This window comes from Mobula birostris, chromosome 19, assembly GCF_030028105.1.
Source record: "Mobula birostris isolate sMobBir1 chromosome 19, sMobBir1.hap1, whole genome shotgun sequence".
NCBI lineage: Eukaryota > Metazoa > Chordata > Chondrichthyes > Myliobatiformes > Myliobatidae > Mobula > Mobula birostris.
The window spans coordinates 21,921,115-21,947,674 of record NC_092388.1 but is presented as its reverse complement, the minus strand read 5'-3'; the positions used below and the strand labels follow the sequence as shown (position 1 = coordinate 21,947,674).

Sequence of the window (26,560 nt, the reverse complement as noted above, 5' to 3'; positions counted from 1 at the left end):
TAACTTTCCTACTCCTTATCTTTTTTTCCCCCCTTGGTTATCAATTCTTGTTGGTTAGTGTAATGTTTTTCACCATCCACCCAATCTATTTCCCTTATCAGCATTTTCCACTCCAAATGACATTAAGTATGTGCATTTCTAACTTATTTGAACATTTAAAACAAGACCCCACTGTTCCTCAGTATTTCCTAGAAACTTTGTATTCATTGTTGATACCCTTGTCTTATTAATTCTCACAAAATGCGTTGCCTCACATTTTTTCAGGATTAGTTTCCATCTGCTATTTCTCTGCCTATTTTGCCAAATTATTAATATTGTTCTGTAGCTCAGACTATTATTATGAAATTTTTTATTTTTTATAAACTTTTGAGTTTACTAATTTTACCTTGCACATTCACATCAATTTTGCTAATGTATACAATAATCAGTAAGGGTACCACTTATCACCGGCTTCCAATTGCAAAATCAATCTTTAACCGGGCCTATTTGCTAAATTGTCCTGAATCCCATGGGCTTCATACCTTTTGGACTAGTCTTGCATGTGGGACCTTGTCAAATGCCTTACTGAAGTCCATGTAGACTACATCAATTGTACTACCCTTATCAATACTTGTAATTACCTCTATGGAAATAAAATCAAACTAACGGGCTAGGATCCCATTAGCAAATTGCATTTGATTCTTCAAGTGCAAAATAAACTCCCAGATGAATTTACAGATGTGTTTGAAGGAACTGAAAACAAGTAACACACACAAAATGCTGGAGGAACTCAGCAGGTCAGGCAGCATCTGTGGAGGGGAGTAGACAATGGACATTTTGGCCCAATACTCTTCATCAGGACACCTGTGGTTGTCAAATGAAGGCTGACTAAGGTGCAGATTCTGCCTTTTGGATATCAATGTTCATGTGTGCAGAAACTTTACAAGCTAAGGATATGTCTGAATTCATATAATATGAATCAGGCACCAAAGAAGAATTAGATGAAAAGATGAAAATAATTGAAGATATTTAATCAGATTTGAGCAGAACAAATACCTGAAGTGTGCTAGGTTCCAAAAATGAAGTTTGACGTATTCAACATTGAGAAGTTCTTTTAACCTTCTGGAAAATTTACCACAGAAATGGACAAAGCACAAATCAGCAAAGACGAAAGTAGGGATAAAAATGCCAAACCCTAAAGATGTTGCTGTTATTTCAGTATTTCCTAAGGTTTGTCAAATAAAGCAAATTCCTTCTCCCATTTGGATGAAGTTGAATCATTGATCCAAATGGCAAGAAAACATGTTGAATAGTGCTGGATAATATGAGCAAGCAGAAAAACAAATTAAAGAAATGGTCATGACAGAGTTAGAGCAATGCTTCAATAAGAACCAAAAAGAGGTGATTCAGCAAAGGGTCAACTCAGAGGATCTTGGAGTAATTATTATGCAAAACATCAACACAAAAGTGGGGGCCCAAATTGAAAAGAAATAGCGACCTTCAGGGTTAAGAAAGCCCATGATTCATGAGTAAAAAGCCTGAATACTAATTACAAAATCCTTGAAGTGATAGTAATGAAAAATCTTCAAGTTCCAAAGAAACAAATAGACTGGTTCTGTGCTTAAATTGTCAGCCATCCAAAGAGTAAAACGTGCCTCGCGGGCACATAGAGTCATGTGGATTATCCAGCCATAAAACCAATAGAAGTCACACAGACTTGAAATAGGTATCTAATTTGAATGATGTGTTCCCACAATTTTTGATGAATAAGTTACAAGAAACGTATGACTTAGAGTTGAAAGAATTGTATACAGTGATCAGAAAATGAACAGGAGTTCCCACACTCTCATACCATACTTCTACATGTGAGGTAAGCTCAGCACTTCTGAAGGATTTTATTTTGGCAATGAAACAATGATGCTACTAAAATCTTAGCAGAGAAATTTTAGGATGCAAATTCTCATCACTGCTAGGCTAGAACGAATGTTTGAGGAGACCTTGAGAATTGCTGTATTGGACTAATAATGAAAGACTGCATACAAAAATATATAAACACGAGAAAATCTGCAGATGCTGGAAATTCAAGCAACACGCACAAAATGCTGGTGGAACGCAACAGGCCAGGCAGCATCTATAGGAAGAAGTACAGTTGACGTTTCAGGTCGAGACCCTTCGTCAGGACTAACGGAAAAAAGAGATAGTAAGAGATTTGAGAGGGGGAGACCCAAAATGATAGGAGAAGACAGGAGGGGGAGTGATGAAGCCAACAGCTGGGAAGTTGATTGGCAAAAAGGATACAAGGCTGGAGAAGAGGGAGTATCATGGGACGAAAAGCCTTGGAAGAAAGAAAGGGGGAGGGGAGCACCAGAGGAAGATAGAGAACAGGCAAGGAGTTATTGTGAGAGGGAAAGAGAGAGAAAAAAAATTAAAAATTAGGGATGGGGTAAGAAGGGGTGGAGGGGCATTAATGGAAGTTAGAGAAATCAATGTTCATGCCATCAGGTAGAGGCTACCCAGACGGAATATAAGGTGTTGTTCCTCCAACCTGAGTGTGGCTTCATCTCGACAGTAGAGGAAGCCATGGATTGACATATCGGAATGGGAATGGGATGTGAAATTAAAATGTGTGGCCACTGGGAGATCCTGCTTCCTCTGGTGAACAGAGCGTAGGTGTTCAGCGAAGCAGTCTCCCAATCTGCGTCGGGTCTCACCAATATATAGAAGGCCACATCGGGAGCACCAGACACAGTATATCACACCAGCAGACTCACAGGGTGAAGTGTCGCCTCACCTGGAAGGACTGTCTGGGGCCCTGAATGGTGGTAAGGGAGGAAGTGTAAGGGCAGGTGTAGCACTTGTTCCGCTTACAAGGATAAGTGCCGGAGAGAGATCGGTGGGACGGGATTGGGGGACGAATGGACGAGGGAGTTATCCCTGCGGAAAGCAGAAAGTGGGGGGGAGGGAAAGATGTGCTTGGTGGTGGGATCCCGTTGGAGATGGCAGAAGTTACGGAGAATTATTTGTTCGACATGGTGGGGTGATGGGGCATGAACATTGATTTCTCTAACTTCCGTTAATGTCCCTCCTCCCTTTCTTACCCCATCCCTAATTTTTAATTTTTTTCTCTCTCTCTTTCCCTCTCACAATAACTCCTTGCCTGTTCTCCAGCTTCCTCTGGTGCTCCCCTCCCCCTTTCTTTCTTCCAAGGCCTTCTGTCCCATGATACTGTCCCTTCTCCAGCCTTGTATCCCTTTTGTCAATCAACTTCCCAGCTGTTAGCTTCATCCCTCCCCCTCCTGTCTTCTCCTATCATTTCGGGTCTCCCCCTCCCCCTCCCACTTTCAAATCTCTTACTATCTCTTTTTTCTGTTAGTCCTGACAAAGGGTCTCGACCCAAATCATCGACTGTACTTCTTCCTATAGATGCTGCCTGGCCTGCTGTGTTCCACCAGCATTTTGTGTGTGATGCAAAAGTATATTCTGGGCAGATCTATGGAGGCAAGGCAAATGAGCCTGAGCCTGTGATTGAACATGATGTTCCAGGGAGTTCTTAGGTAAAGGAGGCTAAAAATTATATAGTGATGGCAGATTATATTTAGGGTTTTGGGAAAAATAGCCCTCATTCTTAGGCTGAAAGCTCAGATGAAGTTCTTAGCTACAATGACAGAGAATTCTCTGTAGATGACTTCACCAAGTGGAAATTCATTAAAAGAACATGGTCACCACACTTCCCCAAATCAATGGAAAAATGGAAATACTGCAAGAACATTGCCTTGTTTTTAAGAAAAGCAAAAGAAGTACATAGACACATAATTCAATTTCATGGTGTAGAAACATATGCTAATGGCCAGGTTTATTTTTCCCTTGGCCCTGTGACTGATGATTATAGAACCAGAGGAGCTTTGTCAACAGTAGTAAGGCTGCTGAAGCCTAAAATTCTAACTGGAGTAAAAAGGTTCGTCCATCGTCATCGATGAAGACCTCGACACCATTGGTACTTTTTACGAGGTCGAGTTGCTAGCTCAACACTCAACCCGGCATGGATGGAAAGCGTGCTCGGGAGCGGCTCAACTGGATTCGAACTCGGGAACCTTTGCTCCCGGAGTCTGGCGCTGATATTACTGCACCACCAGCTGGCTAGATGATGTCGAGACTAGCGCTTGATTTGGATTTAAGTGAGGGAGAGTTGCACAGCATCAGCCTCACTCTCTCTTCCCAATTCCCATCTGGATCCAGTGGCAAGACAAGAGTCGAGACGGCTGGAGATGGGACAAGGTACAGTGGATGACCAGGACGTCTTCTGTGTCTTGTCCTGCTCTATACGTTCCACGACACTTGCAGAGACCGCCTTCTTGACTGTTGGACCTTCCATTGGTCTTATCTGCTCAGTTTGCCGGAGTCTGTCTTCACGTGCTGGGATAGACGTCTCCTTATCTCACCGACGGTTTGAGAACCGTCAGCTACCCTCACCTGGTTTAGCCAGTTTGTCGAAGCCGTTGCCCAGGGTGTGGCTGCTGTCACATGCAAGTAGCTATGGGGAGCCACAGGTGAGAGCTAAGTTCCAGGTGGGGACCAAAGGTGGACAAACTGCCCAGAGAAGGATGCGACATGTTCCCCCACCAGAGGTGCTTCCCCTCCCTGATGCCCCATATACCCCTCTAACTGGAATAGGCACTACCAAGAAGGATGCTGTAAATTGCATAAATACACATAATCCAGAGAAGACTATGAAAGTGGTTTAGGAGGTTGAAACCAGACAGACAAAAAGAATGCACTGTTGTCCCTTCTGCTGAAAAAGAACACAATAGCTTAAATAAGACAAAACATGTAGAAACCAGAGTCCAGTCAATCAGGGAGAATTGTTTGCAACACCGCATTGATTTTGTGCTGTATCATTTAAATGTATATGTTCTGATGAATAGTCTCCAGCAGAATCATAAACCCTGTTTCCCTTTTGACAAATTCTGCCTGACTTGCTGAATTGTCAATCATTTTATGTTTTTATTTGAGATTTCCTGCATCTGGGTTTTTATTTTCATTATTTGTGTTCATTATTCCATTGGAAACTTGTATTGAAATTTTATGCTGACAGTACAATTTATTTGAAGTAGTAGTTAAATTGTATGTTTACATCCCAATTTATTTCATTTTATTGGAACATTAGGAGTAAGGACTCTAAGTTGTAATGGGATTTTGAAATCAGATTACACATAAACAAATATAAACTGATGAATATTTGAAATATATTGCCATCTCATGGCAGCACATCTTCTGTAAGCACCAAGCATTTCTAAGTCAGCAGCTGTTGCTAAGATGGAAGATATATACTGTACATTGTAAGCCTTTGAGCAGCTCATAAACGAAGTAATACTAGGAACACGCAGAATGTGACAGATAGCATAATAAGTTTAGCACAGGAGTGCAGCAGTTAGTACAGCTGCCTCATAGCTCCAAATATTCAGGTTCAATCCTGACCTTAGACACTGACTTTGCAAACTTCGCGCATTCTCCCATAAGTATGTGGATTTTCACAAGCTATCCCATTTACTTCCATATACCAAAGAAATACTGGAGGTTTAATTGGCCATTGTAAAGAACCTCTTAGGTAACTGGCAAAAGAATCAAAGGGGAGTGCACAGACATATATATGAGAAAATAGGAAAGGAATGGAACTGGTGGAATCCTTTTTGGCATGGACGTAATGGTCTGAATGGTAACCTGTGCCAAGGTAAGTAAATGTAGTACTTGATTTAAGTAAAACAACCATTAGCTTCAGCAGACTGTGGGAGCTGAACTAGAGGACAACAATGCACTGTAATAAGTAAAGATTACAGGTTAGCTTTATTTGTCACATGTACATTGAAACATTGTATCATACAGTGAAATGTGTAGTTTGCATAAACAAATAACACAATATGAGGATGTGCTGGGGCAGCCCACAAGTGTCACCATGCTTCCGTTGCCAGCATAGCATGTGTACAGCTAACTAACATGCACATCTTTGGAACATGGGAGGAAACCAGAGCACCTGGAGGAAAGATGGTGCATGTGGTCATAGGGATAACATACACAAACTCCTTACATGCAGTGGTGGGAATTTAACTTTGATCACTGGTGCTATAAGGCATTATGCAAACTGCTACACTACTATGCCACCCACTCTGCTGCCGTTCTACCCCGGTACTGAGGGATGTGTATGAGTAACACCTTATTTTCCATCTGGGTAGCCTCCAACCTGACGGCATGAACATCAATTTCTCGAACTTACAGGAAAAAATATCCCTCCCCCTCCTCTCTTCTTTTCTTACTCACTCTGGCCATTCACCTCTTCTTGCCTGCCCATTACTTACCCCTGGGTCCCCTCTTCCTTCCCTTTCTCCTATGGTCCTCTCTCTTCTCTTATCAGATTCCTTCTTCTCCAGCCTTTTACCTTTCCTACCCACCTGGCTTCACCTATCACCTTCCAGCTAGCCTCCTTCCCCTTCCCCACCTTTTTATTCTGGCGTCTTCCCCCTTCCTTCTCAGTCCTGAAGAAGGGTCTCAGCCTGAAACGTTGACTATTTATTTATTTCCATGGATGATGCCTGACCCGCTGAGTTCCTCCAGCATTTTGTGTGCGTGTTTTTCTTTACAAAATTGTCATCCTAAATCCAGATTAAGGTCTCAGACTCTGAGCCTCATAACTTGAAATACCAGAAACTTTCTGTGTTCATAGTATCTTTAAAATAACTTGCAGTTTTGATACTCAACAAATCTTAACATCATTAGTGTGTGCAAAGTAGTACAAGTCAATTACTTGAATTTTTAAAATTGTATACCATATAGTAAATCAATTTTGAGTAATAGTTCAAAGAACTGATACTTATTTATGTAATAAAACTCTGATCATTCATACCCCTGGGAATACCCTTTGTCTCCCTCTGGTGCTCCTCCCCCTTTTTCTTTCTTCCATGGCCTTGTGTCCTCTCCTATTAGATTCCCCTTTCTGCAGCCCAGTATCTCTTTCACCAATCAACTTCCCAACTCTTTACTTCACCCCTCTCCCCCTCCTGGTTTCACCTATCACCTTGTGTTTGTCCTTCCCCTCTCTCCACCCTCTAACCCTGACTCTTCATATTTTTTCTCCAGTCCTGCTGAAGGGTCTCGGCCCGAAATGTCAACTGTATGCTTTTCCATAGATGCTGCTTGGCCTGCTGAGTTCCTCCAGCATTTTGTGTGTGTTACTTGGATTTCCAGCATGTGCAGATTTTCTCTTGTTTGACCCTTGGGAATATGGTGATATCAGGTTAGCAAGCTTTCCAGATTATACTTTATACTTTATTGTCGACAAACAATTGGTACTAGAACGTACAATCATCACAGCGATATTTGATTCTGCACTTCCCACTCCCTGGATTACAAATATTAAATATTAAAAATAGTTTAAAAAATTAGTAAATATTAAAATTATCAATCATAAGTAGAAAACAGAAAAATGGAAAGTAAGGTAGTGCAAAAAACCGAGAGGCAGGTCCGGATATTTGGAGGGTACGGCCCAGATCCAGGTCAGGATCCGTTCAGCAGTCTTATCACAGTTGGAAAGAGACTGTTCCCAAATCTGGCCGTATGAGTCTTCAAGCTCCTGAGCCTTCTCCCGAAGGAAAGAGGGATGAAAAGTGTGTTGGCTGGGTGGATCGTGTCCTTGATTATCCTGGCAGCACTGCTCCGACAGCGTGCGGTGTAAAGTGAGTCCACGGATGGAAGATTGGTTTGTGTGATGTGCTGCGCCGTGTTCACGATCTTCTGCAGCTTCTTTCGGTCTTGGACAGGACAACTTCCATACCAGGTTGTGATGCACCCTAGAAGAATGCTTTTTACGGTGCATCTATAAAAATTAGTGAGGGTTTAAGGGGACAGGCTAAATTTCTTTAGTTTTCTCAGGAAGTAAAGGCGCTAGTGGGCCTTCTTGGCAGTGAACTCTGCTTGATTGGACCAAGTCAGGTCATTTGTGATATTGACCCGGAGGAACTTGAAGCTTTTGACCTGTTCCACTTGCGCACCACCGATGTAAATTGGGTTGTACGGTCCGCTATTCCTGAGGTCAACAACTAATTCCTTTGTCTTGCTGACGTTAAGGGATAGGTTATTGTCTTGATATCATGCCACCAGGTTCTTAATTTCCTCTCTGTACTCAAACTCATCATTACCCGAAATATGGCCTACAATTGTTGTGTCATCAGCAAACTTATAAATTGAGTTTGATGGAAATTTGGCTACACAATCATGGGTGTATAGTGAGTACAGCAGGGAGCTGAGTACACAGCCTTGTGGGGCACCGGTGCTCAGAGTGAATGTAGAGGAGAGTTTGTCCCTTATTTTTACAGCCTGGGTCCTGTCTGTGAGGATCCAGCTGCAGATCTGAGTGCTAAGGCCTAGGTTCCGGAGCTTAGGAATCAGTTTATTTGGAATGATTGTATTAAAGGCAGAGCTGTAGTCAATGAAAAGGAGCCTTGCGTATGCATCTTTATTCTCCAGGTGTTCTAAGGAGGAATGTAGGGCCAGAGAGATGTCGAGGTTGACCGGTAGGCTGTGGTTGATGTGTGCCATAACCAATCTCTCGAAGCACTTCATAGCAATTGATGTCAGAGCCACAAGTCAATAGTCATTCAGGCATGCCACCTTGCTCTTCTTCGGCACTGGGGTTATTGTTGCCTTCTTCAAACACGACGGGATCTTAGACTGAAGCAAGGAGCAGTTGAAGATGTCAGCAAATACTCCAGCTAGCTCGCTTGCACAGGCCCAGAGAACCTGTCCTGGGACGCCATCTGGGCCCGTCACCTTCCTTGGATTTATCTTCAGGAATCTTGCGTAGAATATGTTAAGTTCGTCAGGAAGAGAAGCGCCACAGTTATTGATATTCCCAGCCTTTTCTTTGCGCCCAGTGATCCCATTTAGACCCTGCCATAGTCTACTGGCATCCCTTTGGTTAGCCTGGGCTTCCAACTTGGCTCAATATTGCCTCTTGGTGCCCTTAATGGCTTTCTGGAGTTCACGCCTGAATTCCGTGTAGCGACTGGTATCCCTGGACCTAAAAGCTGCAGCTGGACTATTGGATGTTATTGATACCAAAACACAATTATTTCACTTTTTGTACTCATTACTCAAAGCTATAATGAATTTTGCAGTGAACACTAGTTTAAAGGGAACAGGAAATATACAAGTACTCCAGGCACCCAGCTCAGAGTCTGAACTCTCCTTGAGGCCATACTCTGGACCCTGGTTCTGACTGCTCACCTTCTGCCACTCTGGACTATTAATTTCAAGTCATATGCAAAACTATCTAGATATTCAAACATTTGTATGTTGGGTTATCAGAATTTAACTGTATTTATTTATTGTTAAATGAATATTGTGAAGCAGTTGATAACTATGAATAACTGGAATTCTTTTGTTTGAAATATCACAGGTGTTTTAAATGTTCCCATTGGAGTGTTATTCTCACTTTGGCATTTTCTAATCTTTTTCTAGCTGTGTTCTAGTATTCTTCCCCATTGGCTAGGCTCGTATCAGGAACTAACTGAGGATCTAATCAATTCATTAACCCTTTTAAACCCCTGTCAAAATAATACTTGAAAGGATTTTTTTTGTTGTAAAAATGACCAGGTCTTCTGAAAAAATTTAATCAACATTTATTAGAATGGAAAGGAGATAATCAGATGTCTAAATTGGAAGTCCACATCACATGCCTCTAAGTCATTGGAATTTCAGAAGAATATATGGCCAGTAAAATTCTTTTCAAATCTTTTTATATTTTTTTCCAAAATAAACAGGAGTACATCTAAGTAAACAACACTCACAGTGTCTCAAGAAAAAAAAACATTATATAAAAATTGAAAAAAAATTGTGATGAGAAAAAACCCCTACTAAGCAAGAAAAGTGGGGAAAAAAGAAAAATCCCATTAGGTGTTCAACCCCAGAGCCATGCGTCATAGATAAAGTTTCGAAAGATAAACATCAAACCGCCAGCAAGTTGCCAGCAAAATTAATATTATTGGTTTTGCTTGTTTTCATAATTTATGCAGAAGATAACTGACCTGAAATCTTTGCTAACATATTTCAGTTAAGTATTTGGAATCAAAATGTTGCTAGCAAAAGTGTCAGAACCCACAGTTCCTGCTGATGTGCATCCTGCTGCTATATTGCAAAATGTATTTTATATTTCTTTGTTCCTCTTTGCACCAATCTATGGTTTATAAGCCAATTTCAGTAACTGTTTTGATTTTTATTGTGTTTCTACCATACTTTTACAATGTGACCAAAATGGACACTGCAGTTTTGTGTATTCAGCAAACAATGTGATGGAGATCTGTGTAGATGTCTGTAGATGCACTCTTCTTGCAGTAAACTGCTTAACCTTCACTTGGTCATTTATGGTTTGTCACATGTGAATTTGGAAAAATGGAAACTCAATAATGTTCACAGTTTTACTTGTAGATTTTTAAATGGTCTTTTTGGATTATATTAATAAATATGCTGTCCGGGTGCTTAGAGGGGTTTTCTCCTAAAATGTGCAGATTTTGGCTCCAAGTAAGTTTTGATCATGATTCACTTTGGGAATCCAGGATTTCTGATAACTTTGTTTTTAAAAAAAAAATTAAGATTTTTCAGGAAATTTATGTTCTTGTTCATTTACTGCCTTCACATTGCAGCATTTTCTGCCGTTACTGTACTTCCTACTAGTTACATACATAGTAATCAAGAAATGAGTCATTTATCGTTTTCCTATATTTAGATATGGAGTGATTTTTGTCAACTATAAAGAGTACAATCAATCTTTTGGCAAGTGGTGATTGTCTAACATATTTAGCCAATTAAATAAAATACACATTAATTGCGCAGGTCGTCTTATATGTTATATAACTGATATCACCAATATTTAGTAAGAGGATTGTTGTCAGAGGCTCAAATAAAATGAGTCATGCATGGGTGTCAGCAGTGGTGGGAGGAATAACAAGCGTTGGTATTGACAACAAAAATCTAATGAGAACAAAATTGCCTATTTAAGTTCTGTTAGCATACTCAGACATTAAAAAGGAATTATATGTGACAAACAGGAAAACTTAATTTAGTATCTGAATAAAACATATATTTCACCTTTGACCCTAAGTAGCTCTTCATTCTATGTCATGAAGACAGTTTAGGGTGGTGGCTGTTTACTTGTGAGGCGTATCAAAATCAGCTGTTAAGTTAGACCAGTTCATCTAAATGTGTATTCACCCGTAACTCACTAATATTTTGCAATATTGCTTGCTGTCTACTAATAAGTCTGTTTTGAAAGCTGGACTGCATATGGTATGGTGTATTTGTGGAATGCTCTGAACTGCTCAGCAGGTCTTGGCATCTCTTCCTTCCTTTCACGGGCCTCATTACCCCCACCTATCTCAAAAAGAGACAATTCGGAAGTATCACCAGGGTGTTCATGTAAATCATCTAGGAGGAAGTAGGAGTGCAATTTTTAAAAAAAAATTATTTTTAGGAAATTGGGACCAGCTTTGATCTTCATTTGAAGGGAAAAAATGCTTGATATAAGGAATGGAAGCTGATAGATTTGATATTTTTTCATCCACAAATGTTGCTTGATCTCTTGCACTTGTTTGTTGTACTTAGCTTGTCTCTTGTTTGCCCAAAGTATCAGTCTTTTTGGTGGATATTTTTTAGGAAAACAAATTAAGTGGAAATGTTCACTAAATTTGCACCTTGCCATTTCCAGAGTTGCCGACTAAGGCCAGGGACCAACTTCTTCCTGGCGTCTGACTGAGCCAGAGTTCTTTAGCTTTTCACCCTATTTGCACAAAATTATCTTGTCTGAGCTGGCTCCCTGAATGGGAGGGCCTGTCTGCTGATACAAAAGCCATCTCAAAGTCAAAATAGAGTTTATTGTCATATGCACATGTAAGCAGTAGTGCAATGAAAAACATGCTTGCAGCTGTAAAAAGACTAAGGAGCTGGTGGTGGACCTGAGTAGGGCTAAGTCACCGGTGACCCCTGTTTCCATCCACGGGGTCAGTGTGGACATGGTGGAGGATTACAAATACCTGGGGATACGAATTGACAGTAAACTGAACTGGTCAAAGAACACTGAGGCTATCTACAAGAAGGATCAGAGCCGTCTCTATTTCCTGAGGAGACTGAAGTCCTTTAACATCTGTCGGACGATGCTGAGGATGTTCTACGAGTCTGTGGCGGCCAATGCTGTCATGTTTGCTGCTGTGAGCTGGGGCAGCAGGCTGAGGGTAGCAGACGTAAACAGAATCAACAAACTCATTCGTAAGGCCAGTGATGTTGTGGGGATGGAACTGGACTCTCTGACAGTGGTGTCTGAAAAGAGGATGCTGTCCAAGTTGCATGCCATCTTGGACAATGTCTCCCATCCACTACATAATGTACTGGTTGGACACAGGAGTACATTCAGCCAGAGACTCATTCCACCGAGATGCAACACTAAGCGTCATAGGAAGTCATTCCTGCCTGTGACCATCAAACTTTACAACTCCTCCCTTGGAGGGTCAGACACCCTGAGCCAATAGGCTGGTCCTGGAGTTGTTTCCTGGCTTGTACATATTACTATTTAATTATTTATGGTTTTATATTGCTTTATTTATACTCTATTCCTGGTTGATACAACTGTAACGAAAACCAATTTCCCTCAGGATCAATAAAGTATGACTATGACTATGACTATGACATGCACATAACATGATAAAAGCAGCATTCACATGCATTAAAATGCAAATTAATCATATGTAAGGTCGTCAAAGTGGTTAATCATCCTCCTGGTGATGCAGTGGGGAGCTAACTGTGTGAGCAGCAGGGAAGTAATTTTGTTTCTGTGTTAGGCAAACTAGTGAGCTAATCTGGCTGTAACCAAGTGCAAACTAAGTCCTGGTATTTATGTCCATGACTGCTAGTTGGTGGATCAAAGGATTTTACAGTCTTTGTCTGTTTATATATAGTACTGTATTCATAAAATTCTATTCTATATCTTTTTTCTTTAAATGTTAGCAAGGAAGTGAATCTAATGATAGTATCTCAAGGTAAATGAATCTAAGGATCTCCATATGAGGCTCGTTCAGAAAGTAGTGAGGCATGGGATCCAAGGAGACCTTGCTTTGTGGATCCAGAATTGGCTTGCCCACAGAAGGCAAAGGGTGGTTGTAGATGGTTCGTATTCTGCTTGGAGGATGGTGATCAGTGGTGTTCCGCAGGGATCTGTTCTAGGACCCCCGCCTTGTGATTTTTATAAATGACCTGGATGAGGAAGTAGGAGAGTGGGTTAGTAAGTTTGCTGATGACACAAAAGTTGGGGGGTGTTGTGGATTGTCTGGAGAGTTGTCAGAGGTTACAGCGGGACATTGATAGGGTGCAGAACTGCGCGGAGAAGTAGCAGATGGAGTTCAACCCAGATAAGTGTGAATAGGTTCATCTTGGTAGGTCAAATTTGAAAAAAGAATATAGTATTAATGGGAAGACTCTCGTCATTGTGGAGGAACAGCAAGATCTTTGGGTCCGTGTCTATAAAGCTGCTACGCAGGTTGACAGTGTTGTTAAGAAGGTGTACGGTGTGTTGGCCTTCATCACCGTGGGATTGAGTTCAAGAGCCATGAGGTAATGTTACAGCTATACAAGACCTTAGTTAGACTCCACCTGGAGTATTGTGTTCAGTTCTGGTCACCCAAACATCCCACCTCTCCCGGAAGTTCCGGGGGTCTCCCGCATATTAATAGCGGCTCCCTGATGCCCGCAAATTATACACAATATCACGGAAATCAAATTTTTTGAGAGCGAGCGCACGAGACAGAGAGTGCAAGAGTGACCACGAGACAGAGAGAGAAAGCGCGAGCGAGAGAGAAAGCAAGCGAGAGCGCGAGAGAAAGCGAGAGCGCACCATGGCAGAGCGTTCCAAAAAAAAAAGAAAATATAAAACGTACGTCAGCCCAGACTACAGTGAAGTGTACCCCTGCCTAATAGGGGTCAAAATAATGACAGTGTTGCTCGCTGCACTGTTTGCAACAGTGACTTTTCTATTGCCCGTGGTGGGTTAAAATGTAAAAGACATATTGAGGTGAGTTTAACAGGTGTCATTCGTTCATTAGCGTAGCTAATGTTATTTAAACTAGCTGGCTAGCTGCTAAGGAGCTACTCCATTGCAGACATCCCACCTCTCCCGGAAGATCCGGGAGTCTCCCGCAAATTGATGGTGCTACCTCCCTGAAATGAGTTTTTGCAGGGTGGGATGTCTAGGTCACCTCACTACAGGAAGGACGTGGATAGTATAGAGAGAGTCCAGAAGATATTTACAAGGATGTTGTGTAGATTGGAGAGCATGCCTTATGACAGGGGTCCCCAACCTTTTTAGCACCGCAGACCAGTTGATTGACAATATTCTTGCGAACCAGCTGACCGGGGTGGAGGTGTGGGCTAAGGGTTGCCAAAGAATAAGAGTAGCAGTCAAATACATTGTATTTACCCCGAGAAAGACTACCAGGACCATGAAGCCTTGCGCGGGCACCTGTGTGCGCATGCGTGAAGTATACGTGCCAGTTTTTTCCTACAAATCGTTTTTGGTGATTCTGTTAAGTGAAACTACACTGTACTTACATTATTTCTACTTTATATATGCTGGGTATTTATCATATCATTCCTGCTTTTACTATATGTTAGTGTAATTTTAGGTTTTATGTGTTATTTGGTATGACTTGGTAGGTTATTTTTTGGGTCTGGGAACTCTCAAAAATTTTTACCATATAAATTAATGGTAATTGCTTCTTCGCTTTACTCCATTTCGGCACGAAAGGTTTCATAAGAAATCCTCTACCTTAGTGGGGGAAATACGGGACAAGGGCGGTCCCGTATGGGACAAACCAATTTGGCCCAATGTACAGGATGTCCCGGCTAATGCGGGACAGTTTGCATCCCTGGGGGGGGGATGTTAATCATGACCGGAATATGTCACTTATAAGTGGCAATACAAACAATTTCATTTCTAAAAGGGTTTATCTAATGAATTTAATATTAAAAACAGCGCATATTTTCCCCACATGAATATAGTGATAAGTCAATTATAAGTTTCTTAGTCTCTTATACTCAACTGTAACTTTGACCTGTGTAACTTTCTCCATCCGTTCACTCTTTATTTGCATTCCTGGCTTGATGTGAAATGTTTATTCAGAGCTGAGCTGCAGAACGTTTCCAATGTACAGAGGTATTTTGGTTTTGAATTTGATACATATTCACTTTGTAAATTGTTCTAAGTCAGGGGTTCCCAGCCTGGGGTCTACGGACCCCTTGGTTAATGGTAGGGGTCCAAGGCATAAAAAAGGGTAGGAATCTCTGAAAGGCAAACAGGTACCAAAAGGCACGTTGGAGTAAGGAAAAAGTTAAATGTGATTGCCGCTTGGTATATACTAAAATAAAATGGAAGTCTTTAAGATAAAATGGTGTTTGCTTGGAGTGGGATTGTGTCGAGAACCAGTCCACAGCAATGTTCTGAGAAAGTTAAGGGAGTACAAGTGGAAAATGGTGAAAAGCATGTTTTTCACGGGAAGATGAAGTCATTGTGCTGGTGGAAGTACCAAGTGCATCGAAATGTACCACTGTCAGGGGTTTTGAAGGGTATAAAAAAGGGGCACCTTCTTGGTGCAAGGAGAAGAGAGTTTTGTCTTGGGTTAGATTACAGCTGGTGCTGAGATAGTGAACAGTACATCAGGGGAGTTGGTACATCGAGTCAGACCTTGACAGAGAGAGAGAGAGAGAGAAGAAAAAAAATTTAAAACACTGCGTGTGAGATTCTTAGATCTGTGGGCCCCTCCAGATAAACTCATTTAGAGAATGAAAATTAGTTAATTCTTTAAGTCACTTATGTCATTAGCATTTTAAGTAACGTTTGGATATTAAACACACAGCGCATATTTTCCCCATATGAACATATAAAATCATTGCAACACACCAATATCGCTGAATCAGTGGGAGCCCTGGGCTTGTTTCCCTGCAATAAGATGGTCCCATCGAGGGGTGATGGGAGACAGTGATACTCGAAGGGAGTTCCTTATGTCCAGTCTATTCTGCGATTTAGTTTTTGTTGCATTCATTGCAGAAAATCCTGCTTTGCAGAGATATGTTGGAAATGGAAGCAACATTTTCAGTGCTTTCGTGGCTATCTCAGGATATTTAGACCCTCTTTGATCCGGAATGTCAGAATCCAGAGATGTTATGTCAAACATGCTTTTCAGCCCACCGTCATTTGCAAGCTCGAGGAGCTGATCTTCTTGCCGTGCTGACATGGATAACGCGTGCGTAATGACCTCGCGAGGCTCGTGTGCGTTCAAATTCAACAGTGGGCGTGACAGGGAATGAGGAAAGGTGCAGCTGACTCGTATCGCCAAATCATATCGTTTCCTGGCGGCCCGGTTGCGCATGCTTGGCGGCCCGGTTGCACATGCTTTGCGGCCCGGTGGTTGGGGACCACTGCCTTATGAGGATAGGCTGAGTGAACTTGGTCTTTCTCCATGGAGCGACAGAGGATGAGCAGTGACCTGATAGAGGTGTATGAAATGATGAGAGGCATTGATGGTGTGGATAGCCAGAGGCTTTTTCCCAATGCTGAAATGGCTGACATAAGGGGGCATAGTTTTAAGGTGCTTGGAAGTAAATATAAGCGGGATGTCAGAGGTATGTTTTTCACACAGAGGTTTGTCGGTGCGTGAAATGCACTGCCAGCAATTATGGTAGAGGCGGATACAGTAAGGTGTTTTAAGAGACTATTAGATAGGTACATGGAGCTTAGAAAAATAGAGGGCTATGTGCTAGGTAAATTCTAGGCAGTTTCGAGAGTAGCTTACATGGTTGGCACAACATTGTGGGCTGAAGGATCTGTATTGTCCCTTAAAAGTATAGCCTGTATTGTGCTGTAGATATTTTAAAAATATGGTAATATATACATACTTTGATAATAAATTTACTTTGAACTTTGAGCCCTCAGTGGTAATGAGGACACTTCAGAAGAGTTGTGGGCTGAGTCTTCTGCTGGAAATCTGTCTCCTAGAACATTGGAGGAGGTACAACATAGGACCTCGCTCAGTTATCTGTGCTGACAGATGGTTTTGACAGCTGATAAAAGTCCTGTCTCAAGGTTTACTAGCTACCTGTCAATGATATTGAATGTTTGGAAGTGTCTTTCCTCTCCTGAATTGATTTGCTGCGTTTTCCAATCGGTTATTGAAATCACCACACTTAAGTGATATTAGCAAGCTGATCAATCATGAGATATCACAACTTAACCTACTGCTATTCATCCTGTTCTCATTCTTTTGTTCTGAATTATTTTGATGCCATTTTCAAATTAAATAATAGTTCATCTTTTTGTTTCACCCAAGCCAAATGGCTCATAGTTTTCTTTGCCTTATAGGAAAACCTTACAATATTGAACACTTAGAGCGAATTCAACTATTCGGGCTATTCAACGTTCGAAAGGGAAAAATGCAACTTCACAAGTGGACCCGGCGTCAAGTTATCCTGTGTGGTACTTGTTTGATTGTTTCATCTGTGAAAAATAGCCAATCTGGAAAAATGCATGTACTGCCTTTGATTGGTGGAAAGGTATTGTAGCAATACTTGTTACTTGTGGAATATACTATATAATCGACATTTAAGTTTTAAAGTAATTTAAGAAACTTTCTGGAAAATTATTGCTACCTTTGTAAAAAGTGAAAAATCTAATAATCCCCTGCACTTGTTCTTGTACTTTCTCCCTCACCATCATAATGAGATTAATGTACCCTTACCAGATGAGGCAAAAATTCACATGCACATCCAGCTTTGTCTACTGCTTTCTGTGCTACCAATGTGGATTCTGTCAGCAAAACCAAGCGCAGACCAGACAAACAACCATATACAGAACCTTGGGGCTCAGGTGTAACCTGTCCTTTTGTACAGGTCATACTTCTCACAAAAGAGGCCCCAATGATCCAGGATACATCTCAAAGATGAAGAAGTATTCTAAAGGGAGGATGAGGCAACCATGGCTGACGTGGAAAGTCAAAGATAGGATCAAAGCAAAAGAGAGGACAAGTAATACACAAAAATTATTGGGAAAGTAGGGAATTGAGAAGCTTTTAAGAACCAACAGAAAGCAACTTAAAAGCCATAAAAAGAGAAAAGATGAAATATGAAGATATGTTGGCCAATAATATCAAAGAGGGTGTCAAAAGTATTTTCGGATATATAAAGAGTAAAAGAGGCAAGAGTGGATCTCAGACCACTGGAAAAGGATGCTAGAGAGATAATAATAGGGGACGCAGGAACCCTACCACTAAGCACATCTTTCCCTCTCTACCCCTCTCCGTTTTCCGCAGGGATCGGTCCCTCCGCGACTCCCTGATCCACACGGATCTCCCACCCGGCACTTATCCCTGTATGCGTAAGTGCTACACCTGTCCCTACACCTCCTCTCTTGCCACCATTCAGGGCCCCAAACAGTCCTTCCAGGTGAGGCAACACTTCACTTGTGAGTCTGTTGGGGTCATCTATTACATCCGGTGCTCCCAGTGCGGCCTCCTCTACATCGGTGAAACCTGACACAGATTGGGGGACCGCTTTGTCGAGCACCTCCATTCTGTCCGCCACAACAGACAGGATCTCCCAGTAGCCACCCACTTCAACTCTGCTTCCCATTGCCATTAAGATATGTCCATACATGGCCTCCTCTACTGCCATAATGAGGCTAAACTCAGCTTGGAGGAGCAACACCTCATATACCGTCTAGGTAATCTCCTGCCCCTTGGTATGAACGTAGAATTCTCCAACTTCCGGTAATTCCCTCCCCCTCCCTTTCTCTATCCCTATTTCACTCTGCCCCCTCTCCCAGCTGCCTATCACCTCCCTCATGGTTCCACCTCCTTCTACTACCCATTGTATTTTCCCCTGAACCTTCTTCACCTTTCCTGCCTATCACCTCCCTGCTTCCCCTCCCCCACCCCTTTATCTTTCCCCTTACTGGTTTTTCACCTGGAACCTACCAGCCTTCTCCTTCCCACCCTCCCCCCACCTTCTTTATAGGGCCTCTGCCCCTTCCCTCTACAGTCCTGACGAAGGGTTCCGGCCCGAAACATCAGCTCATCGTTTCCACGGATGCTGCCCGACCTGCTGAGTTCCTCCAGCGTGTTGTGAGTGTTGCTTTGACACCAGCATCTGCAGAGTATTTTGTATTTAGGGGACACAGGAATGTTGGACAAAATTAATAAGTTTTTCACGTCAGTCTTCACTGTGGAAGACACTGACAGAATGCAGGAAATCTGAGCAGAAGTGAGCGGTGTTGCTATTATTAAGAAGAAGGTGCTTGGGAAGCTGAAAAGTGTGAAAAGTAGATATGTCAACTGGACCAGATGGACTACACCCCAGGGCTCGAAAGGCATAGCTGAAGAGATTGTAGATTGTAATGACCTTACAAGTAGCACTAAATTTTGGAATGGTTCCTGAGGACTGGAAAATTGCATATGTCAGAAGGGAAGGAGACAGAAGAAAGGAAATTATAGACCAGTTGGCCTGAGTTCAATGGTGAAAAGATGTTGGGGTTTATTATTAAAGATGAGGTTTCAGGATACTTGAAGGCAGATGATAAAATAGGGAAAGGCAGCATGGTTTCCTTTAGGTGAAATCTTACCTGACGAATCTTAGAATTATTTGAGGAAATAATGTTCAAGGAGAGTCAGTGAATATTGTTTCCTTGGAGTTTTAGAAGGCCTTTGACAAGGTGCCACAGATGAGACTGCTTAACAAGATAAGAGCTCATGATATAACAGGAAGGTACTTGCATAGATAAATGATTGGCTACTGGTAGGAGGCAAAGAATGTGAATAAATAGGGCCTTTTCTGGTTGATTGATCATGATTAGTGGTGTTCCAAAAGGGTCAGTGTTGGGACCACTTCTTTACATGTTTTACAAGGGATAATTGATATGTTCATGGCCTAAGGTAGAAGGAGTCAATTTTAGAAAACCTCGCCCATTTATTTTTCAACATAGTCCCCTCCTACATTTACACACTTAGTCCAACGGTCATGGAGCATATTGATCTTGGACCTCCAGAAAGTGTCCACAGATGGATGATTGATAGGTTCGTGGCCTAAGGTAAAAGGAGATGAGTTATATAGCTCTGGTTATGTGCACATGCAGGTCAACTCTTTGGGTGATTATGCAGAAAGTTTGAAGTTAATAACTCATCTCCTTCTACCTTAAGCCACGAACTTATCAATCACCCCTGATGAGTTATTAACTTCAAGCTTTCTGCATAATCACTCAAAGAGTTGAACTGCACGTGCATGTAAAGAGAGCCGTATAACTCATCTTCTACATTAGGCCACAAACCTATCAATCACCCCTGCTGTGGACACCTTCTGGAGGTTCAAGATCCATATGCTCCACGACCGCTGGACTAAGTGTGTAAATGTAGGAGGGGACTATGTTGAAAAATAAATGTGCTAGGTTTTCTAAAATTGATTCCTTCTATCTTGGGCCACGAACTTATCAATCACCCCTCGTATGCCGATTTGGATGAAGGAATTGATGGCTTTGTGGCCAAGTTTGAGGATGATACAAAGATAGGTGGAGTGGCAGATAGTGTTAAGGAAGCAGGATGTCTGCAGAAGGACTTAGACAGATCGGGGAAACGGGCAAAGAAGTGGCAGATGCAATATAGTGTCGAGAATTGTATGGTCATGCACTTTGGTAGAAGGAATAAAGGCATGGAATATTTTCTAAATGGGGAGAAAATTCAAAAATCAGAGGTGCAAAGGGATTTGGGAGTCCTTGTGCAAGATTCCCTAAGGGTTAACTTGCAGGTTGAGTCTGTGGTAAGGAAGGCAAATGCAACATTAGCATTCATTTTGAGAGGACTGGTATACAAAAGCAAGGATGTAAGCAAGTAATGTTGAAGCTTTATAAGGCATTGGTCAGAGATCTGTGTATCTTACTTAGCTATGGATAAGGTACCTGCACACCAGAGGGTGATAATATTCTGCCTTTATTTTTGAAGGACTGCAAGAACAAGCTAGGGATATATATTGCCAGTTAACCTAAAATCGGTGGTGGGAAATTTACTGGAAGAGATTCTGAAGGACGGAATCTTTCTGCATTTGGAAAAGCAAGGACTTATTAGGATAACCTGAATGACTTTGTGCTTGGGAAATAGTGTCCTATGAATTTGATGCAGTTTTTTGAGGAACTGACTAAGAGCACTGACAAGGGCAATGGCTTTGAGATGTTAAAATACAGAATGATTCCTGTAGTTGTCTGCATAATTCTAGCTACAACTTTATCAAGATCTCCAACAAAATCTCAAATAGTAAGTTAGTCCTGAAGGTTAGATAGTATGTGATCCAGGGTGAGCTAGCTAATTGGATATAAACACACGCAAAATACTGGAGGAACTCAGCAGGCCAGACAGCATCTATGGGAAAAAAAAGTACAGTTGATATTTCGGGCCAAAACCCTTCGGCAGGACTGGAGAAAAAAAGCTGAGGATTGATTTGAAAGGTGGAGGGAGGGGAGAGAGAAATGCCAGGCAATAGGTGAAACTTGGAGGGGGAGAGATGAAGCAAAGAGCTAGGAAGTTGATTGGTGAAAGAGACAGAAGGCCATGGAAGAAAGGCGGGGGGGGGGGAGCACCAGAGGGAGGCAGTGTTTGGGGTTGAGTGGGACCGAGGATCAGCCATGATGGAATGATGGAGCAAACTCGATAGGCTGCATGGCCTAGTTCTGCTCCTATTTCTTATGGTCTTATGGGACCTTATATTGGTTTATGAAATCATAAGTACGGTGGATAGTCACAGCGTTTTCCCCAGGATAGGGAAGTCTGAAAATAGAGGGCATAGGTTTAAGATGGGAGGAGATATATTTAAATGGTAAGTTTTTCACATAGAGATTGGCAGATGTAAGGAATTATTTGGAAGAAATTTACTTACAGGGCTAAAGTGAGCAGTGGTACTTAATTTAAATAACTAATTATATCTTTTAAATTGTTTTCTAGACTTTCTTCTGTATTTTAATTTATTTTGAATAAGTGAATACATTTATAATTATAACCTCACCAGATGTCAACTATTAGCAGAGTTGACTGCTTGCTTCAGTAAATATCTTGGTTTGTACAATCCTACACTGGCTCTCAGCAGAGGATTGAATCTGGGATCATATTGAAAGGTATATTGGTCCATTGGCAAGCAGGAGCCAGCCAAAGATCTGAACAGCTGAAGATCAACAACATTTTTTGAAGTAGTCAGAGATGTATAAAATTTACCACTTTGAGGAACTGATGTATATAAAATTTGCCACTTTCAGGAACTGATGTTCTTTTTTCTATAGGTGGAAGAAGTGAAAAAGTACCAGCACTGTTTGGCTTTCAGTTCATCAGGACCACAGGGTCAGTCCTATTACATCAGTTTTGATATTTTCCCAGAATATTTACGTTGGCTACGGCAAGCTTCAAAGGTGAGTCTGTATGTGGGTGTGCAGTTAACCCTAGGTGTCAAACCTTGTGTTTCTAATTATCGCTTTTGGCAAGAAAGCAAACATTTCTTATGTGCTGCATGCTGTGATTCAAGATTAGATAGTCATTTAGGCACAGCAGAAAACCACGAGAACAGTTTTTCAAAACTTGTTTATTTGCTTCTGGCAAATTCCACTGAATTGTTTATTCAGTTCTTTTTTGTAAAGGATTACTAGAGTTCACTTACCAATTTTGTATTTCAAGATGTACTCTTGTGTTAATTAGCCAGTAATGAAAATAACATTGGAAGGTTTTTTCTTTGTTTAAGTTCCAGTTACTACTTTGATAGGCACAGCCTAGGTACACAGTTAGTAGGCTATGGAGAAGAATAAGTTGGGGCATGGATAGCTGTGAAGCACATATAGTTTTCAGAGATTAAAATGTAAAGTAAGGCCAAATTGCAAATGCAATTCTTGGATCTCTCCTTTGGCAGGGAGGGACAAACAAACCAAATTAAAGCTGACCACTGTCTAGTCATGGTGAATTTATCAGAATCATGAACCTACATAACCTCGTGGAAAGTATTATTCACATCCTAGCCTAGAATCCAATCCTGTTTCCCTAATACTTGTATCCAAGTTAATCTTCTTGGATTCGCCATCATCCAACTCAACAACTTCAACCGTTGCTTTTATTCCCAAATCTCTCTGAAGCAGCTTCTTTTCAGTTCTGCATGCTGATTTATCACTCTGCTCTTTCAAAGATAGCTTCATTTGTATCTTCCCTATTTCTGTTTTATGTTTACATGGAATGTCTTTAGCTGATTTGGCATCACAGCTGAAAGTATAAACATTAACCTCACTCAAACTTGCTCAAAACTTACTACTTCAATGATGTATTAGGGTACCACCTTTTAATCAACCCCCAGAGGATCTTCACTGCACCAGGCAAGGGAGAGGAAGTGGTTCACTTACAAGAGTAAAAAGTGAATAATGCATTTCACTGATTGGAAAATCAATTAAGGCAGAGTATAAACTCAAGATAATATTCAAGCAATGAAGAAAAATGCAAAATGGTATTTTTTTAAAATAAGGGATGCTTTGTATCAATGGAAGATGGGTGAAGAGAGAATGAGCAGAGTAGAAAGGGCCTTTGCCTGATTTCCTGGCTAGTGGGAAGTGTAGACAGAGTTAATGAAGGTTAAGCCAGTTTTGTGATAGATTGGGCCATGCCCACAGCACTCTGCAATTTTTTGCTGTCTTGGGGCAAAACGGTGATTAAGCTGAGATGCATCTGGATGGAATGCTTTATATAATGCATCTATAAAAATGGGAGAGTGTCAACTAGGCATGACATATTTTCTTAGTCGTCTTCTGATGAAGCAGATGTGTTGGTGAGCTTCTTGGCCGTAGAGTCTTCATGGTTGAACTAGGATAAGTTGTTGGTGATATTTACATCGAGAAACTTGAAGCTTCAAACCATCTCCACCTCAGCACCATTGATACATAAGAAGATATACTCCACCCTCCTTTTGAAGTCAATCATCAGCTCTTGTTTTGCTGACACAAGTTGTTATCTTGACACCAGGTTATCAGGCTCTCTTATTCCTTCCTGTACACCATGTCTTCAGCATTTGAAATCTGGCCCACATGGAGTTAAGATCAGAATCACAATCATGAGAGTATAGAGCATAAATTAAGGGGCTGGGGACTCAGGCTTGTGGGTTACTGCTTATTAAAGTATCATGCTGGAGGTGTTGCAGGCTTTCTTCACTGATTGTGGTCAGAAAGTCATTGATCTAGTTGCTGGTGGATATGCTAAGTCCTAGCTCCATGAATTGGCAGATAAGTTTGTTTGGAATTATGGTACAGAAGGGATATTAAGAGCAAAGGGATAACTATATAGACAATAGATCCCCTTAAGGATCAGTGTGATCATATATATGGAGAGCAGTATGAGATGGGAAGGACTTAGTACTTTTTCATCTGTATTTATTTCACTATAGGATATGTCATGGAATGTAGGAAGCTCAGAGAAAAGAATAGTGATCTCCTGAAACATCCACTTGCAAAAGGGGAGGTGTGTTGGTCTTAAGGCAGATAATGATGGCTAAATCATCAGGGCTTGACCAAGTGTTTCTGAGGACATTATGTGAATGTAAGGAAATTTCTGTCCCCTATGGCTATCTTCCCTTGCCATGGATGTAATACCAGCAGGCTGGAAGGTGGCTAATGTTGTGCCTTAATTGATGAAGGGCTGCAAAGATAACCTGGGGAACTATAGGCTGACGAACCTAACTGTTACTGAAATTTCTGGAGGGGATTCTGAGTGAAGGGACCCATCTGCATTGAGAGAAGCTTAGGTATTAATAATAATCAGCGTGGCTTTGTACATGGGCAACCATGATTCTCAACTTTGAATGTTTTTGATCAACATTTTTGATGGAACGTTTTGCAGGCTGTCAGGAGTAGTAGTGGAAAGAGATTTTCTTGTGCATTGAAAAGAGAGTTCAATGTGGGGACAGGGCAGGAGCATTGGACAAATTAGACAACTCTTGCAATTAGCTGGTACATAAAACATCAGTGACCTTCTGTGTTGTAACCATTCTGTTATTCTGTGATTGGACTACAGTTCAGCATTCAACACCATAATTCCATCCAGGCTCGACAGGAAGCTCAGAGACCTCGGCCTTGGCTCTGCCTTGTGCAGCTGGATCCTGGACTTCCTGTCAGATTGCCAGCAGGTGGTAAGAGTAAGCTCCCTCACCTCCACCCCTCTGACTCTAACACAGGAGCCTCTCAGGGCTGTGTACTCAGTCCCTTCCTTTACTCCCTGTATACCCATGACTGTGTCGCCACCCACAGCTCAATCTGCTAATTAAATTTGCTGATGACACTATGTTGATTGGCCTAATCTCAAACAATAACGAGGTAGCCTACAGGGAAAAAGTCATCTCTTTGATACAGGGGTGTCAAGAAAACAACCTCTTCCTCAATGTTGCAAAAACAAAGGAGCTGGTTGTGGATTACAGGAGGAATGGAGATGGGCTAATCTCTATTGACATCAATGGATCTGGGGTTGAGAGGGTAAACAGCTTTAAGTTCCTCGGCATCCACATTACCGAGGACCTCACGTGGTCTGTACACACCAACTGTGTGATGAAAAAGGTACAACAGCACCTATTTCACCTCAGATGGTTGAGGAGGTTTGGTATAGGCCCCCAAATCCGAAGAACTTTCTACAGGGGCACAATTGAGAGCATCCTGACTGGCTGCATCACTGCTCAGTATGGGAACTGTACCTCCCTTAATCACAGGACTCTGCAGAGAGTGGTGCGGACAGCCCAGCACATCTGTAATTGTGAACTTCCCATGATTCAGTACATTTACAAAGACAGGTGTGAAAAAAAGGCCCATAGGATCATTGGGGACCCAAGTCACCCCAACCACAATCTATTCCAGCTGCTACCATCCGGGAAACGGTACTGCAGCATAGAAGCCAGGACCAACAGGCTCCGGGACAGCTTCTTCCACCAGGTCATCAAACTGATTAACTCAGGCTGATTTGCATGTATTCTATGTTACATTGACCGTTCTATTTGTTATAAATTATTATAAATTACTATGATTGCACATTGCACATTTAGACGGAGACGTAACGTAAAGATTTTTACTCATGTATGTGAAGGATGTAAGAAATAAAGTCAATTCAATTCAGTTGAATATTTTTTAAATTGCATTGCATATATATTTGATAAGGAGAATATGGAGAGGAAAGGCAGGACAGGGGATTAGCATAATTACTAGCAGCTGATGAAGTGACACTGAAACGAGCAATGATATGGTCTCTGTGCAGTAAATGTGTTAGTGATGATGTTTGCCTCCAACTTTGCTATATTGATAACACCATAATATAAATAGTTTCATTGGCAATACAGAATAATTTGAGTTGTGAACTGTTGTCAATATCCTGTTTATTTAGTAGTTTTCTCTTGCCAATGCCTCTTCTCCATCTTCACACCATCTTAAACACCACAGTCTACTATGGCAGGGCACAGGGCATCAAGG

At 41.5% G+C, this 26,560-nt stretch overlaps 1 protein-coding gene across 5 annotated transcripts in view; it reads left to right on the top strand.

Moving 5' to 3' along the window:
- LOC140212473 (PH domain leucine-rich repeat-containing protein phosphatase 1-like) overlaps positions 1–26,560 on the top strand; it is a 177,787-nt gene that overhangs the window by 97,326 nt on the left and 53,901 nt on the right. For all 5 annotated transcript variants that reach the window (XM_072283321.1, XM_072283320.1, XM_072283322.1 and 2 more), the window contains exons 2-3: positions 17,423–17,613; positions 22,370–22,495. In XM_072283321.1, the coding sequence (XP_072139422.1) occupies positions 17,423–17,613; positions 22,370–22,495 (317 nt within the window). The remainder of the gene's footprint in view (positions 1–17,422; positions 17,614–22,369; positions 22,496–26,560) is intronic.